General features: G+C 36.1%; 1 protein-coding gene across 2 annotated transcripts in view; it reads left to right on the top strand.

Annotated features, from left to right (window-relative positions):
- sud1 (Prolyl 3-hydroxylase sud1) overlaps positions 1–18,638 on the top strand; it is a 153,243-nt gene that overhangs the window by 78,628 nt on the left and 55,977 nt on the right. For both annotated transcript variants that reach the window (XM_090374392.1, XM_090374393.1), the window contains exons 5-7: positions 1,590–1,636; positions 7,523–7,623; positions 15,783–15,899. In XM_090374392.1, coding sequence (XP_090230518.1) covers positions 1,590–1,636; positions 7,523–7,623; positions 15,783–15,899 — 265 coding nt within the window. The remainder of the gene's footprint in view (positions 1–1,589; positions 1,637–7,522; positions 7,624–15,782; positions 15,900–18,638) is intronic.

Below are 18,638 nucleotides of genomic sequence, written 5' to 3'. Positions count from 1 at the left end.
TCTTGCTTCCCTAACCATTGTTTTAAGTTGATATTTATTATTTTTTTTTTTTTGTAATAATAAATGGTGGGCTTTTCTTTCTCTTTAGTTGGGCATGGCTTCATGGACCATTCAAGGACCATCCAAAAATTGTTTCAGGATTTTTGAATGTCTATTTGTTGCCCTAAATTTTTGTTAACATAATGTGATCTCATTTCAGGATTAATCAAGATCCTCTGAATAGGGCTTGTTATCCAACTTGTGGCCTGCAGACTAAATAAGACCTGGTTGAGCCTCAGGCCTTGTATATAATGACAGTTGCCATCTTTCCAGAATTTACTGAACTTTCAGTGTGGGCAAATGTTTTAAAAGTGAATGTCCAAATAAAAGAAACAGTGAAGGATTTATCATAATCTCCACAGTCATGTAGAGATTGAAATGAATTATGAAAATTCTGAAAAGTGGATTAGAGAAAAATTAATTCCAAATATGTGTACTAATTCTGTTGTAGGTATGGAAAAAGCATTATACTATAACTTTCTGACAAACAAGATACTTACTTCAGGTCTAAAAGTAGACATAATAAAATATCCTGTACAGTGATTAAATGCTAAAACAGAACTAGTACAATTAAATAAGCGGTTACCGAAAAAATATATTGATTCATTTCTAAATTATCTTGGATATACTGTTCATGTACTGTCTCTATACCACTGAAAATTGAATTATATTGAATTTATTTGGGCTAATGTAAAAAATTGGGTGGCTGCAATAAACACCATTTTTAAGCCTGATTAGGTGAAAGAGTGGTGATGAACAGATTTGGAGAGATAGGGATACATGACTGTATTGCTTGCTGCCAAAATGTGGGGGGGGGACAGAATATTTTTGAAAAAGAATGTATTATAGGCTAGAAATTAAAAAAATAAATAATAAAAATAATTAGTATTGCAGATGAAGTCGTATTGGAATCATCAAATAATCAGTTATGTTATGATAAATATAGCTTGCATTGGTGTTTACCTGTTTCCTTAAACTAATATATGAAATCTTTGTACATGGGTTTGAATGGAATTTGAAAAGCTGCCTTTAGTAATCTGTAGGTGGCTGCTGTTATAATTTTGCACACATTAGTGATAAATATTGTTATTTTATGTGAGACTTATTTTTATATTTCTTTCAAATTAAAATAATAATTCAGCATCCTATATACTTTAACATTTAAATGGCATCAGTCTATCTGAAGCAGACTATATGGTCGTTAACTCATTCAGGAAAAAAATATTTATTTATTTTATTATTTTATTTTTTTGAGGAGAGTAAGTTGTTGATCTTTATAAGAAAAGATTAGAACAATGATGTGATGATAGTATAAGGCAAATCAGGTACAAGTTATGATCTTTACATTGTCTTACTTTTGGTTTACCTTACTTATCATAAAGGTAAAAGATTTTTATCATCCACCCTGTAGAAGAAATTGGTAACAATAAAAATAGGAATCAGTTTAAGTTCTGTTAGTTTTTATTCATAATATATGCATATTTTGGAGGAAATAGTGATTTGAAGTTTGTTGCTTAATAATTATAGATGCATATTATTTTCTGTTACAGTCTGACGATTTAAAAATATCAACAAGTAGTCATATAAAAGCATTGAGGTAAGTTGTAAAAAGCAATAATTTTATTGTAAAAAATAGTCATATATAATTGTAAAAATTTAACAACACATCACTTTATCCTTTTAGCTTAAAATAACATCTTAAGCTGGAGTTCTTGTTTGCTGTTACTCATGCATTTAAAATATATTTTAAGTTTTTTTAGAGATTTGCAGTCAGTTAACCTGCTGTGCACATTAATTTGTTGATTTGATATGGAGTTGTCTACCTACATTGGTTTAAAATGGATGGATTATAGATCAAATTATTTTTATGAATAATATATTACAAATTTCTGTTTATATGCTGTACAGCCAGGACCAGTGTAATTTATTTCAAATGGTAAGCCAGTACAACAGTTAACTAAAGGCTGTGCACTTTTTGGGGCATGATCATGCTATGCTGACTGGATCATGCAGCGTGGACATTAGTGTCCATGTGCGTCACAGCCAGTCCTTGAATAACTATAAAAAGTTCAGTGTGGAATGCTTTACATTCATGTTATCACAAAGCCACAACTGGCCTTGTTTACAGTTGGAGTAACTGCAAGAAGGCAAAATTGAGGTATCACCATTTGTTCCTTCCCCCTCCACCTCACACACACACAATACTGTAAAAATATTAAGCTGACCCTTTAAATTTTGAGTGGCTGTCATAGCACCATTGCATATGAGTAGAAAAATATCACATTTGTGAATTTTATTTCTTAAGAAAGGCTTACACCAGTGATCAACAGTGTTTAAAAAATGGCTTTCCAATTCACTGTCCAGTATATTTGCTGGCCCAGTTTGTTTTTATGTAAAGTTTGCATGTAAGTAGTAAATTTTAAAATTCAAAAGCCCCGAATATAACAAACTGCTATTATTTTACAAAGAAAATACAGTCACTTCCCGACTTACGTAAGGGTTGCATTCCGCGGAACTCTACTTAAGTAGAATTTTATGTGTTGGAATTTCCCTAAATGCTTATGCAGCACTCGCAGCTATGTGCGCTGAATTTGATTGAAGCAAAAAAGAAATGTTTGACGAACATGTAAATAGAATTATTCAAATTTTTATCTCATGCACAGGAAAAATCACAAAAGTGTGCAAAATTACAAAAAGAGAGAAGAGATAGGCATAAATCAGCAAGTTTTACCTTTTGAGCATCATTGCCAAAATAACTCTCCAGCTGATAAGTACACCGCTGTGGAAGTTGAGGACTGTGGAGATTTAGAAGGAGTTTTTTTTCCTAGCACATCACAATTTCTCTGCAGCTGCAGAATCGCATGTGCAACTTCACCGCATACTTTAATGTTGTGGAAACTAGCGCGGTGCATGGCACTTCCATAGCCAGGTGGGCAGGAGCGGCAGTGCATAGCACATGCTTCTTAATTAGACCGGGGTTCGAGCCCGTGACCACCAAATATGGAGGATGCGGAAAGGTCAGGGAATGACCACTGCATATCCCTGGAGCAATATGGCTTTAGTTGCTAATGCTCCTAAAAACCAAATAACAACAACAACTAGCGCAATGCTTGAACCTATTAATGCATTGCTTGGGGTTCACCGTACTTATCCTTAATATCTTCATAAATACTTCTTGCTTTTGCTTGGATGGCCATTGGACTCAGGGGCACTTGCTTCTTAATTTGATTTTCCATCCATATTATTAATAGCTTTTCCATTTTCGATATAGCACCTGAATGCTGTTTTGCGATCACTGTTGATCTTAAATGCCTTGCTCCTTTAACATGTTTTTTTATATGCGCACTGTCCTTTAAAATAGTATTCACTGTTGAAGACCTAATTCCATGCAATAATGACAAACTTTGTCCCGCTTCATACTTCTTAATTAATCATCTTCATTTCTAAATCAATTTTGTTTCGTTTCCTAGCACTGCCAGCCTTTGCACTTTCTGTTGGCCCATTTCCCTTCACCATTGTAATAAGTAAATAGGAATGAAGAGAAGTTTCTGTGAAAATTTATGTTTTTTATATGATTGAAGATTTCAGTGAAGGGGAAGCACATTTCACCATAATAACATAAAAACCCAAACAATTCCAGTTATCAGGATTATTGCAAATGCAAAAAGATTGCGTTTACTACCTGTTTATAATTAGATGCACTCAATAAACCGGAAAGTGCAAATTGTTTTTATTGTTTTATGGTAGTGACCTCCAGAAATGTGTTTTAGAAAAATATCACAAAGCGTTCAAAATTAATTCTTATAGCGGAACATATGATAACAGTGAAAGTGTAGCACAATTTCCATTATAAAAATGACCTTTTAGAGAGATAAATAGCTTAGTTATATAGCGAAAATTTCAATTTCCGAGGTCTTGGAACGAATTGCCAAAAAAACCAGTGTTATTGGATTCACATTACAATATTTTCTCGATACCTCCATTTATTCCTACGGGATGCAAAATATGTTTCCACCATTTTTGTTAAGTTACGTAAAGTCAAATTTCTGTAAGTCGAGCATTACGTAAGTGGGGGAGTGCCCGTATATACAACATAAAGGTTTTTAAAACGGATTTAAGAAGCTCCATTCATCTTTATTACAATACTTTTACTCTTATAACAGGATTGAGCAATGCTCTTAATGATGGGAATCACATCTGACTAAAATGCATACCTCAGATAACACACCCAACCTCACATAAACACTAGAGTGGAATTCTTAACCCGTGTAATGATAGACTGAAGCTTCCTGTTTGGGAGCTGGGTACGTATAATATCATAGTCCTGTAACGTCTTGGCAGGTCATGCAGAAACATTCTGATAGTGGAGGGGGATGAAAGCAGTAGCAAAAAACTCAGTAGTGAAAGGGAGAAGAGAAGGTGCCTAGTATTGCAGTCATGAACATAACATAACAGCTGAAGATAAGCAAAACACAAAGAAAGTAGCCACATCTGAGGTTTGACCTCAGTATAAGAATCTCAGTATGTCTCCAAATAGGTATGAGACAGTGCCTGATTGAATAATGCACAAGCTGTGTTATGTAAATATCATAATTCATGGATTGGAGGAATTCTTAAAGGCATTTTATTTTGGACTATAGTCAGCTAATCTTGGGTGGAAGGAGTAGGTTTCCCCTCAAGAGTTATTCAGCTTGCACAACATGCAAATCTGCCGTAATACACAAAACAATATTGACCTTAATGTTCATACAACTCAATTCCTCCAATAATTGGGTGTATCTTATGGTTTTTGGTTAGTTTATGTTTCTTCCAATTTTTAGTGAATTTGTTATTTTTCAAATACATAGGTACTTTTTTTTGTCCAATTACAGACTTACCAAATTTAGCGATATATACAGCCACTCCCCAACTTATGTAAATTCGACTTTACGTAAATTTTTGCTCACTGGTGCAAACTTAAAAAAACCGTGGAAACATTTTGTTTCCCGTAGGAAATAAATGGAGGACCTGTGACTAGGACAGCAAAAATATGTAGATGGCATAACACCATCAGCCAAGTGCCTTAAAAAAAGTATATACAGCATTCATTGTGTTTATATTATAATTCATCTCTGTTTTTAATGAAATTCCGCATATGCTACACATGATGCTTTCGTCCTGCACACAGCGAGGTTTGAGAAGATGAATTCTGACAGCGACGATTCTTAAAAGTTAACAGAGGGGTTAATTTTTTTTTTTTTTTTTTGATTTGGTAGTTGTTGGCGCATCGGCTTCTGTGGCCATATTGCACCTCCCAAGGTTTTTGCAGTACTTTGATCCAAGCCCGAGGCGGGAATCGAACCCGCGACCTTTGGGTTGCCAGGCAGGTACTTTACCCACTCGGCTAGCCCGGTCGGCGAGAGGGGTTAATGATATGCTTGCTTTCAACAAAGAAATCTACGAAGAAAAGAAAAAAGTCACTGTCCAGTCATCCATTAATATGTTCATTCGTAAGGTTGAGTGGCCGATCCCTTCTAAATCTCTGCAGCGGCGTACTTATCAGCTGGAGATGTTGATTCTGGCAATGATTGTTTTTGATTATGAGGCATTTGTACTGGCACTTGTCTTAATCTTTTTATTATACATTTCGAAGCACACTTTTGTAATATTTCCTGCGCGTGAGATAAAAAAAAATTCATTAAATAATTCTATTTACGTGTTTGTCAAACATTTCTTTTTTGCTTCAATCAAATTCAGCGTGCATAGTTGCGAGTGTTGTTTAGGCATTTAGGGAAATTCCGACATGTAAAATTTGACTTCCACAAAGTTCCACAGAATGTAACCCTTACGTAAGTTGCAGAGTGGCTGTGTATATATATATATATATATATATATATATATACACACACTTACAAGTCAATGGCTGCGTCCATGTTTAGCCTATACATTAATATTAAGTGAAAATATATATGGACATTGTATATTACATATTTGATTTTTATAATAAAGATTTAACTTTTAATATCTTACTTTCATTTTTTATTTTTTTATTTTTTTGTAAATAACATTAATAACTCAGGTATATCATCATTGTTTCTGGTTATTGGGTAATTCATTCTGTGTTGTTTACTGTATTTGTGTCTGTTGTTAAAAGGTTTGGTTAGCCTAAATATGTTCAGTTTTTTTAAGAGAATTTGTGAAAGAAGATTAAGTTACTTTGAATTTATTAAGCAGTGTGACTTGACTGTGGTAGTCAATTCATGTGATAGTTGACATGATGTGGTATGGTTCACTGTTGTCCAAAGTTTTTTCTTCAGGTTGGCCAGAGACTGAATATTGCTGTGATAAACTCTTCCCTAGAGGTATTTCCATAACCAGAAGTCACAAGGAATTAAGGTCAGGTAATGTTCACCCATACTTGTTGGGAACACATGCTCAAACCTTGAAGAAGAATGGTTCATAATTCCAAAACTATCTGCATATCAGATAGTTTTGGGTATCCACACTGATACTTAGCTGAAAATGAGTCTCATAGGTTCTTATGATGTTCCAAGGTCACTTGCTATTCATCTCCATCTTTGTCAAAAAGCTTAGAATAAAGTTGGAGCAGAATGTGATCATTTGGAGTTAACTGATGCATCTCATTGATCTTGTAAGGAAACTATTGGAGGAAGGATTGAATTTAACGTTGACTGTTTTCCATGGAGTATCTAGCCAGAATATAGAGATATATTTTATATTATGTGCTGTATTTTTGATTTTTGATATTATTTGTATGTATTCTGTACATGCATAGTAGTGGCTTTTGGTGATGCTGGAAGTACCAAAACATATGACACCGATGAAAAGTTTTTTAAAATAAATTATTTATTGTATTCATTGCTAATAAACACTAACAAAATCTTGTAAGTGTAAAAAATAGAGCCAGTCTTAGTCTTGTTTTGGCACAATCTAGCCATCTTGCTGCTGCTAGGAGAACAGTTCCAATTTGCTGTGTGCATATTTGGGTTATTTGCTATATGTAAGCAATGGAAGCCAGTTTTAGAATGGCACATTGCCATGTTCTGATGACTTTTGAATATGACAGCATTATGTAACATTTTATTATTTTTAACACTAGTTATAAATAAAAATCAATAATAAACAATATAAAAATACAAAAAAGTGTTTACTTCTTTTTGTTACTGTACTGGTGCCATGGCTCAGCAGCCTACACATAATAATAGATAGTCAGTAAAACAGTGGAGTCTGAATTACTGGTTTATTCGTTTAGGCACAATATATATGTGTGGTGGAACTATCCCGCATAGAAACAGTGTGGTCAAAATTCTCTCTCACTCAAGTGGCCACATGTATTGCAGATATACTGAAAGTGCAACACATTTGCAATAGTATAGTTAAGAAAGAAAGATGGCTGATATTATGTGTGTATTCTATATATACTTTGCATTTTTTTTTTTTTTTTTTTTTTTAGTTTGTGTGTTTAAGAGAATTTTTCTTTCAGAAAATTATTGTGTGAAGATTTCTTGTCATGGTTGAAGGAAGCCACCAATGCTCCACTTAGTGATGAAGTGGACATGACATGTTCTCGTTATGATTATACAGGTAAATATATTTCTATCTGCTTATTAGTATATTAAATTGTAGTTGGAAGAAAACAAGACGGATTTATCTCTTGAAATAAAATCTCTGTTGTGTTAATTGAATGAAATCTATTACTTCCTGAGTTACCTATTTCTCTATTCAATAACAATCAGTGTATTTTGTTATTAGATGTAGCATAACAGCATTTACCGATTTACAAGGATTGGATTAACCGGGACAATTCACACATGAATAGTTATTAAAGTTTGAGAATGGCAGAAGGTTATCAAATTGTAGCAGGGTGCTTAATGATTTGTAATAACTGAGAGCAGAGTGGAGGAGAAATTGTTGAAGTTAAACATAAGAAAGGCACCTGGGGTGGATGGGACCTATCCAGTTATATTAAAGGAGGCAGAAAAGCAACTAAGCAAACCCTTAGCCATAATTATGAGAGCATCCTTGGACTCGGGGGAGGTCTCCACAGACTGGAGATGTGCAAATGTATCCCCAATTTACAAAGGGGGATCGAAGGGTGACACGAGTAATTACAGACCAGTTAGTTTAACTTCTGTTCCGGGTAAAATAATGGAGTCACTGGTTAAAGAATCATTGCAGGATCATCTAGACAAGACAGCAGTTATAGTTTAGACACAGCATGGGTTTGTTAAGGGAAAGTCTTGTCTGACCAATTTGATTGGATAGTACAATGTGGTTACAAAGGAACCGGATGTAAAAAATAATTTTGATATCATATATTTGGATTTCAGGAAAGCTTTTGACACTGTTGCACATGGAAGACTATTGTACAAATTGGAGCAGAATGGTATTAAGGGCAAGTTGCTACAATGGATAAAAGGATGGGTGAGTGGGAGAAGACAGAGGGTGGTAATCAATGGGTGCTTCTCTTCATGGACTAATGTTATTAGTGGAGTCCCACAGGGTTCGGTGTTGGGTCCACTGTTGTTTTGTATATTTATCAATGATATTGATGAAGGTATATCAGACTTAGTGTCAAAGTTTGCAGATGATAAATGTTGGCAGGGTTGTTAATGACAGTAATGGCAGTGTGCTATTGCAACAGGATCTAGAAAATTTGGGCAGATGGGCTAAGAAGTGGCAACTGAAGTTTAACCTTGACAAATGCAAAGTACTGCATATGGGTAGAAGTAATCCCAGAGAAACGTACCAACTGTATGGTACTTTATTTAAGGTGGTAGAAAATGAAAAAGACCTGGGAGTAATTGTGCAGTCAGATATGAAGTTTTCTGAGCACTGCAGACAGGCTGCCAGGGCAGGTCATGGGATTTTGTCAATGCTATTAAGAATTTTGCTAGCAGGGAAAAGGAGGTGATTGTCCCTCTGTATAAGGCAATGGTCAGGCCGCGCCTTGAGTACCGCGTACAGGTCTGGAGGCCTCATTTTAGGAAGGATGTAGATTTGCTGGAGCGTGTACAGAGAAGAGCAACAAGATTGGTGAGGAGAATGAATGGATCCTCTTACCAAGAGAGGCTTAAGTTCTGCAAATTGCAGTGGCTGGAGACCAGGCACCTGTGCGGTGATCTGATTGAGGTGTATAAGGCCTTGAATGGGTTGAGCACGCTAAATTCTGATGGGATCCTTCCACATGTTCAGATTATGAATCTAAGGGGACATAAATTCAAATTAAGAAAAGACAGTTGTAGAATAGATGTGCAGAAATTTGCCTTTAGCCAGCGGGTGGTTAGTTGCTGGAACAAACTTCCATCTGTCGTTGTGGAATTGATAGGTTAAATAAATTTAAGGAGGAACTGGACAGGCATTTGGAGAGAATGGTGTGATTTTTTTTTTTTTTTTTTTTTTTTTGGCTGATGCTGCATAAGTTCATACACTTGATTTCTTGCATCACATGCCACTACTTCTACTACTTCAAGACTCCAATGTTAAAAGGAAATAATCCATCGGGAATCATAAAATTCAAGTAATAAATAGAATAGGTATAAACAGATATTTTGCAAGTCGCAAATAAGCGACAAGAAGCAGCATTATAAGTTGTGATTGGTCGATGAATGTATTACCCCACAACCCACGATATCTTCACATCCTCTGCTAAAAGAAACAACAGAAAAAGAAATATTTAGTTTGTTTTAGTGCATCTTGTAGATTGCTGTGTTCTGTAGCACTGCAAAAAGAAAAATTTTCTTTCATTATTTATTTAAGTCAGGAGTGATTCAGTCGAATTTTTTTTATAGTAAATATTTTTTTGTTTAGAAATCACGAAAATAATGTGTAAATGTGAAAGAGTTGTGCTTTCAATTGAACAAAAACTTGAAATTATTCAAAAGTTTGAAAACTGCACATCTGTTAAATCTTTATATGAACCATTATAATGTTGGTGACCAGACCATATGTGACATCATAAAAAATAAGGGGAAGCTATTAAATTTTGCTTGCACATCTGATAACGTTCAAGGCATGATTAACAGAAAAACGATGAAACCGTCTACGCACCTTGACAAGGCAATGTTGTTGTTGTTGTGGTTTAGCCAACAAAGAGCAGAAGGCATTCCAGTCTATTGGGCAGCTTGTGTAGCAAAGGCAAAATATTTTTTCGATGAAATAAAACTGCAGGGTGATTTTAATGCATCTTCTGGGTAGTTGATATGGTTTAAACAGAGGCACAGAATCTGATTATTATGATAGTTACAATGCATTTTCAGAACTTGAGTTAGTTTGCTTAAGCTTTCTTTCTTGCACGTATGCCTCGACTAATGCAATGTGAGAAAAAGAATACAAACCATAAATGTTACAGTTAAGTATACCCCAACCCTAGTTTAAATCTTTTATATTCTTGCTTATTTAGCTTAACTATTATGCATTAGTATTTAAATTTAAATCACACACCATTGCATTCCCCCCCCCCAGGTGTGTGAGAAAAAGATGAATGAGTGAGTGAAAAAAAAAAAAAAAAAAAAAAATATATATATATATATACACACACACACCGATGAGCAAAAACATTATGACCACCGAGTTGTTATGCAAATTTAAGCAACTGCAGGTGAACTACGATGTGTGCGCAAGTCAGAACACTGTATAAAAACACCTGATACCGAGCTCCGTTAATCAGTGTTACTCTTGTTCTTCAGATGGGAAAGGCAGTGGACGGAAGCAAGCTTGGCAAAGGCCAAATTGTAATGGCTAGATGACTGGGTCAGAACATATCCGAAACAGTACGGCTGGTGGGGTGTTCACAGTGAACCGTGGTTAGTACCTACCGAAAGTGGTCCGAGGAGGGGGAAACGCACGAACCACCAGCGAGGTGTTGGATGATCACGGCTCATTGATGATTGAGGTGAGTGAAGGCTCTCCCAGATGGTACATGGCAACAGAAGGGCAACTGAGGTGCAACTCGCCAGTAATTGGAATGCTGGTGGCGGGAGTAATTTATCTCAACATACAGTACATTGGACCCTGCTGAAAATGGGGCTGTGTGCCCATGCTAACCACGGTTCACCTGCAACAGCACCTACAATGGGCACACAAGCATTGAAACTGGACCTTGAGTGATTTGGACCAGAAGGTCATCTGGTACGATGAATCACGTTTCCTGTTGCACCATGTGGACAGCAGCGTACGTGTGTGACGTTTACCTGGGGAAGTGATGACGCCTCGATGCACTGTGGGACAAAAACAAGCCAGTGGTGGCAATGTTCTGCTGGGATACCCTGGGTCCTGTCATCCATGTGCCGGGCACTCTGATGTATACCACCTACCTAAACATCATTGCTGACCAGGTACCCCCCTTTCATGGCAACAGTCTTCCCCTCTGGTGGTGCCATCTTTCAGCAGGATAATGCGCCATGCCACACTGCCCGGATTGTTCGAGACTGGTTTGCGGAACATGAAGAAGACTTCCAGGTATTGCACTGGCCTCCAAATTCCCCAGACATCAATCCCATCGAGCATCTGTGGTTTGTGTTGGAACAGCAACTCCGATCTGCGGCATCTCAACCATAGACTTTACAGGAATTAAAGGATTTGCTGGTTACGTGTTGGTACCAGATACCACAAGACATTTAGAAATCTTGTAGTGTCCATGCCTCACCAGGTACAAGCTGTTTTGGCCGCATGTAGAGAGGCGCCTCCGTAGCCAGGTGGGAAGGAGCAGCAGTGCGTAGCACACGCTTCTTGATTAAACCGGGGTTCGAGCCCGTCACCACCAAATACGGAGGATGCGGAAAGGTCAGGGAATGACCACCGCATATCCCGGAGCAATATGGCCTTAGTTGCTAATGCTCCTAAAAAACCAAACAACAACCGCATGTAGAGGACCAACATCGTATTAGGTAGGTGGTCATAATGTTTTGGCTCGTTGGTGTATAACCTAACAGAAAAAAAAAACACGTTATAAAATATAAGAAAAAAGTATAAAAATAGAATGCAAGTAGAGTGAAAATGCAGATTATGAATGAAGTAAATGTCTCTCTCTCTCTCTCTCTCTCTCTCTCTCTCTCTCTCTCTCTCTCTCCCCTCCACTTCCAGCTAATATATCCTACCCCCAGAGCAGATGGGCAGTTTGACCATCATCGACACAACATGGCATTTGGCGATCTGAACTGGATACTCAAACTCTGTTCCTTTTTAAAACCCCATCCCCCGGGGGGGGACGGGTTTCTGACTTTTCTCCTCCCTGCTTCCCCCATACTTTACCTGGTGGGGCTCATCCCCATTGACCTCTTTGGGGATGCCTACTCTATTGTCTCCATCCTTCTACCTGTTTCCCATAGTCTTCAGTCTCTCCCACTTTAACTAAACCGACCGAGTATGCCCTAACAATGCCACCAAATTCTGATCAACGTATAATTCTACCGCTTTCTCATAAATCTCTTTTGGCCTTTCCAAATTGTAGTGTTCAGCCCATTTTTTTTTTTAGGCCTTGCCACTGAAATCCTCAGAAATTAGATTGCCTGGCCTGCCAAAGTACTTAAATAATCTACTGGGTATCTGATCTGCCTCCTCGTGGCAAAGTGTGGGCATCGGCGAGTCCCAATAGGGTCCAACAGCTTAATTGTCAGAGAAACAACAGAACATAACACTATACAACAAACCACTCCCCACACTTTTTAAATCTCGAGCCTCCACAGTATGTGACATGTACAAAGGGTACAATGCAGAGATGGGGGGGGGGAACCCCTGGTGCCGTCAGACAACTAACATACTTTACACTTTATCATATAATACAAACATGTGATGCTCTTACTGAAGGAGCACTATTTCGTGAAAAGGGTAGGTGTACCTACCTAATAGGGTGGCCATTCAATGTATATTTTAGTTGCCTATGAAATTCTATATTTTTCTACAATTTTTATTTTAGGCTTTTCACTTCTAGTGACATTATAAGATCATGAGTTTTATTAATTTGCAGAATGTTCCGGAATAGGCCTGTATTGTATTTTTTAAAGTTAAACATTTCCAGTATTGGTTTTTTTAGACTATATTATATTATTTAATTTTAGTATTTAAGCAAATAAAATATCCTAAAGGCACAGTATAAAAATCAGTAGAAGATGGAGGTGTGCATTATGCTTTTGGGTTACACAGCTGTTAATGGCATGCAATTCTGAATAATGAATTAAAAATAAATCTTGTGCTTAATTGGATTTATTTTTACTTCTCTCTCTCTCCCCCCCCCTCCATATGTGAAATAGATTCCTTTTATTTATTCTATGAATAATGGTTTTTAGTTCTACTGAGGGCTCTAGTTAATTTTGGCTATCTAGCATCAACTATTTTATTTAATGACATTTTACTCTACTAATATCACTACCCAACATGATTTTCACTTCCAGTAAATCAGTGGTTGTTTCTGGTCAAGTTTTATGTATAGAATTTAAAATCAATCATAAATTTTCTATCACATCTCAGTTTTAAGATATAGATAGATAACTGGATTCTGTACAAAGATATCATTACTGTTTGAAATACAATTTTTAAACTTATTAACTTTTGGTTGGTTTTGTTTATTGGGCTAAAAGTTAAGCAAGTACATCATTACTGTTCTTGCAATATAGTATATTTTGATTTTGGTGCACTTTTCCAGACAAGTCAGTATTTTTATTAATTTTATTATGCCATTCAACTGTTCAATATATAGCGTATGATAAACTACGCTACAAGAATTCATCTTCTGTTCAAATTTACCAATTGCTTTTACTGTTTTTAGGTTAATGCATTGTTAAAATGGAGAAGACAAAGCACAGAAATTGCATCAATCACCCAGGCAACTTCTCTTATGTTTGTGGACACTTAACCCAAAAACTCAGATGAAGAAAATATACAATGGCACAAAAGTTGCATATTCATTGTACTTCGGTGATCAAGAAAAAATCGGTGACCAATAAAAAAATTGGGCTCCACACTGTTGTATTACTTGTACCACAAACTTAAGGCTGTGGTTATATGGCAACCTGAGAGCATTAGTTTTTGCCATCCCTATGGTCTGGCATAAGCCCAAGAATCATTTTGACGACTGCTATTTCTGCATGACAAAAAAAAAAGGTATTTCCAAAAAGTGCAAGCACTGCATCAAATATCCAAATACCCCATCAGCAATTAGGCCAGTGCCACATGGTAAAGAACTGCCAGTACCTGTGCCACTAAATTCTTGGGGTATTGGAAGTAGTGATGAAGGTACAGAAGAAATCATTTTACCAGATGTCGTGGAACCATGTACTTCACATGATTTGGACTACGAGCCAGAAAAAGAAAAGGCTCCACACTACATTGAACAAGAAGAATTAAGCGACTTGATCAGAGACTTGGGCTTACCCAAAGAGAAGGCTGAATTACTCGGATCCAGACTACAACAGTGGAACTTACTCGGCAAAGGTACAAACATTACAATATACCGTAAGCGAAATGAAGCGTTTTCAAGATATTTTGCAATGAAAAACAATGTGTGTCTGCAAAGACGTTGTTGGTCTTATGCATGAACTGAACATTGATCACAATACCTCTGAATGGCGTTTTTCATTGATGCGTCAAAGCTAAGTTTGAAAGCAGTATTGCTTCATAATGGAAATACTTTACCATCAATTCTTCTTGTTCATGCTGTTAGCCTGAAAGAAACTTACAATAGTATGTCCCAGATTCTTGCTGCCAAACGTTACAGTGACTATGGTTGGAATATTTGTGGTGATCTCAAAGTTGATTGGATTGCTTGTTGGGTTGCAAGGTGGTTTCACTAAATACTTTTGTTTCTTTTGTTTGTGGGATAGTCGTGCAGTAGCCAAACACTGTGACGAGAGATGAATATATTCCTGGCAAAAGCAATGTAAAGTATGTTCCATTGGTTGGTCTACAAAAGGTTTTTCTTCCCCCTTTACACATCAAGCTTGGGCTGATTAAGAATTTCATTAAGGCATTTAATAAAGAAAGCAGAGGATTCGCATATTTACTGAAAATGTTTCCAAATTTATCTCATGCAAATCTGAAGGAAGAAATTTCATAGGTCCTCAAATAAGAAAGTTCCTAACAGATGAAGAATTTCAAAGAAACCTGAATGATGTTGAACTGGCTGCGTGGAGATCTTTCAAGGCTGTGGTACACAGATTCCTTGGAAAGCAAAAAGAAGAGAACTATGAGCAGCAACTGGTGACAAACTTGCTGAAACGTTACAAGAATATGGGATGCTGAATGTCATTGAAAATGCATTTCCTTCATTCCCATCTGGATTTATTTCCTGAAAACTTAGCAGATGTCAGTGATGAACAAGGAGAGTGCTTCCACCAGGATGTATCTGCAATGGAAAAACAATATCAAGGTTGCTGGGACTCTGCCATGATGGGAGATTACTGTTGGTTCCTTAAATGGGAAAGCAATCTGGAGTATAAAAGGAAATCATTGAGTGGAAACATGTCTAAGTAACATATATTTTGTGTAATAATTATAACCATGTATACTGATATGTATAAAAACAAGGAATTTAAAAAATGCATACATCTTTTGATGTAGACATTACAGAAGTAAAAGATTGATTTTTTCATAATCAGGACATTTTGTTCAGAATGACCAACTTTCGTTCCAGAGGTATGGCAAAAAAAATTTTGTCGGGTAGTGTAAAATGATCTTTATTTTTCTCTATTTATAAAATACCCTTACAAAACCTCTCAAGGTATTTTTTTAATTCTATGTTTAAGCAGATGTGTTGCTGTGCCATGATGATGAACTAGAGGAAAGGAGGATAGCATTTATTTTATACCTTGTTCCTTCCTGGAAGAAAGAAGATGGTGGCAGTTTGGATTTGTTTGCTACAGATGGTAAGGATTTTTATGCACTGCTGATAAACTCTTGCATTAAAATATCCTGAATTAGCTTTTACTAACAGGTTAAGCAATTGTAAATCTGTCCATTGTAATTTTTCTTTATTTTAAGTTTTAAATATGGATAATGTTAAACTTATCTTCTGTAAATTTAGTGCAGCTATTTTTAGTTAGTAGTATTGCAGACCCTGCCCTACCTTATTGCTGTATGGACACAACTGAAAGTATTTACTACAGTGGGTCAATGATTGTTGGAACTAAATACTTGTGGATGGTAAAAGATAATTTGATCTGATCAAACCTAGTTCCGGTTCCATTTCACAGATTTGGACACCAGAAGAAACCGTAATTGCAATATTGCAATCATGTATTGGCAATAAATTACTGAATAAATTAAATAAACAATTGCTAAATAATTGTTTATCTTGCACCACATTGAAGGTGTGGGATATGTTTTGTGGGAAGAACTGAGAACTATATTTGGACCAATACCAGGCTTGCAGAAGTTAACATGTTGACTGCCAAGGCTTATTTGGGTAAACTGGTCTCCGACGCCAGTTTGAGTCAGGCATGTTAAATTATTCAAAACTCAAATTATAATATATATTCATCACCAAAACTCGTAAAAAAAGCCTCGCGAATTATCTCGTAATTGGTGTATGTAATTGAAAATTCTTTGCAGCAGCCAACCACGAGTTAACTCGATTAAATCAGACATGTTGTTACTTTCAGAATTTGCTGTATATGAGTCAGTGTTGTGTGTAAATCCGCTGCAGTGACACAGACCTTGTCATGTATGTTGTTACACATTGTTTTTTTTTTTTTAACAAAAAAAAAAAAAAAATCCTAAAACCTGGATAAGAAGAGAACGCTGACCGAAGAAGAGCTTGAGCTCTATGCTAATATGAGTGACTCGAATTTCAAGAGTTTTTTCACAAGTCATATGGTTCTGGTTCATAGATCGATCGAATCAAATGCTCTCCTATTATTCAGTGCTAAGAAACACCATCAGATAGCCAAAAATATTGCATTACATATTATAGAAATATATATGCATAACGCATACATCCTTCCTTTACCGTCAAGCTACGGGTTTCTCCAAATTTCGGACATTTTATTGGAGAAAAGATTGGAGAAAAAATTCTAAATGTTAAAATTTACTATTTAGAATTTCAGTTGGCTATACCACCAACTGAAAAAAAATCACATTCGACTAAGCTATGTCGAGTATGTACAAGAAATAACAAATGCTGCGGAACACTATTATTGTCCAGTGTGCTTAAGAGAAGCTAACTCTTTGTGTAAATAAAATATTTTTTTTGTGAATAAATTCTGTTTTCTGATGCCATGGTTGATTTTTCATTCTTATCCCAGAAGCCCACTATCCATCAGTTGCACGTATTTGCTATGAATATACTCGTAGCTGTTCCTGAAAGGCAAGTCATACCAGTCCGAATTAACTCGTATGTGGCGTCCTGGGCCAGATCGCCAAATACGAATTAACTCGTAGTCTGCAGTAAACGTGTTAAATACTATTGTAGACCATGTACGTTCCACCACGATGATTGGAAGTAATGGCTTCTTTTAGCATCATAATTATTATGCCGTACAGTCTGTATTTTCTAGGAGTAGCAATAAAGAATGGGTTTTGGTTGAAATCTATTCCTAATCCTGGAATTGCAAGACAGTATCCAGTTGGCATGTTTGAGGAACAATATCCATACTTCTGGAAGAACATTCATCATCTTGTTAAGTCCATGCAGATGAGAATTGCTGCTGCTGTTATGGAGGGAAATGAAGTTCCTGCATATAGGGCTCCATTTCAGGATGACTGAAAGAGATTCATTAATTTTGTGACACATTAATTGTTTACATATGGTATTTAAGTAAATATTAAACAAATTTGGTGTGGGAAGCCTTTGAAATGAAACAGTTGAAAGGTTTGGACTGAATGAAATAAGAGTTTGGTTTTGGAAAGTGAAAAATAACTTTGTTTTCTTTGAAGAAAATTCTAATTATAAAAAGTAGTAGACAGTATGAAAAATTCATCTGGTTATTAAAGATATAAAAATTTAGTTAAAGATATTTAGATTAATTTATAAGCAAAAGTGTGTAGGTAGTTCTGTTTGTGACCTGCCGTTGATGGCATGTACCCTGTGATTTTGAGGGCGGTGGTGATAGAATGCACACGTTGAACGATAAGATTAATTATGTGGCACATTGGATTCAGTGGGGATTCCTTTGGATTGGAGAGGTGCCAACATGTTGCCAACCCATGTAGGCACTTCTAAGAGTGAAATGAGTCTAACAAACCAATCTAACTTTGACAATAAGGAGAATTGTGGAAGCAATGATTAAAAATGCAATACAGGGGCAATTTAATAGAAATGCCATTCTGAAGGAAGCAGCAAAATTTTTTTAAGAGAAAATCTTGTTTAATTAATCTGGTTAGTTCTTTTGAAAGAGCCACTCACAAGTTGGATGTAGGAAATAATTTGACATTATTTATTTGGATTTTAGCAAAGCATTTGACTCTTTCACACAGAAGAGGTTACTGTACAAAGTAGAATATGTTAGTATCAGGAGGGATGGGAGAGTGTAAGATCCTTAGGTGAATCACAGGATATTGCCCATTGGTCAAGCCTTCAATGTTTTTTGTTCCTGTTCATTGACCAAACCCACAGTGCTTTTGACTAATAAATGTAATTCTGTATTGTGTACATAATTACATTGATT

This window comes from Mastigoproctus giganteus, chromosome 5, assembly GCF_048544385.1.
Source record: "Mastigoproctus giganteus isolate SK-2022 chromosome 5, ASM4854438v1, whole genome shotgun sequence".
Lineage (NCBI taxonomy): Eukaryota > Metazoa > Arthropoda > Arachnida > Uropygi > Thelyphonidae > Mastigoproctus > Mastigoproctus giganteus.
Note: the sequence above shows the minus strand (reverse complement) of the source record. Positions and strands in the feature narration are given on the sequence as shown.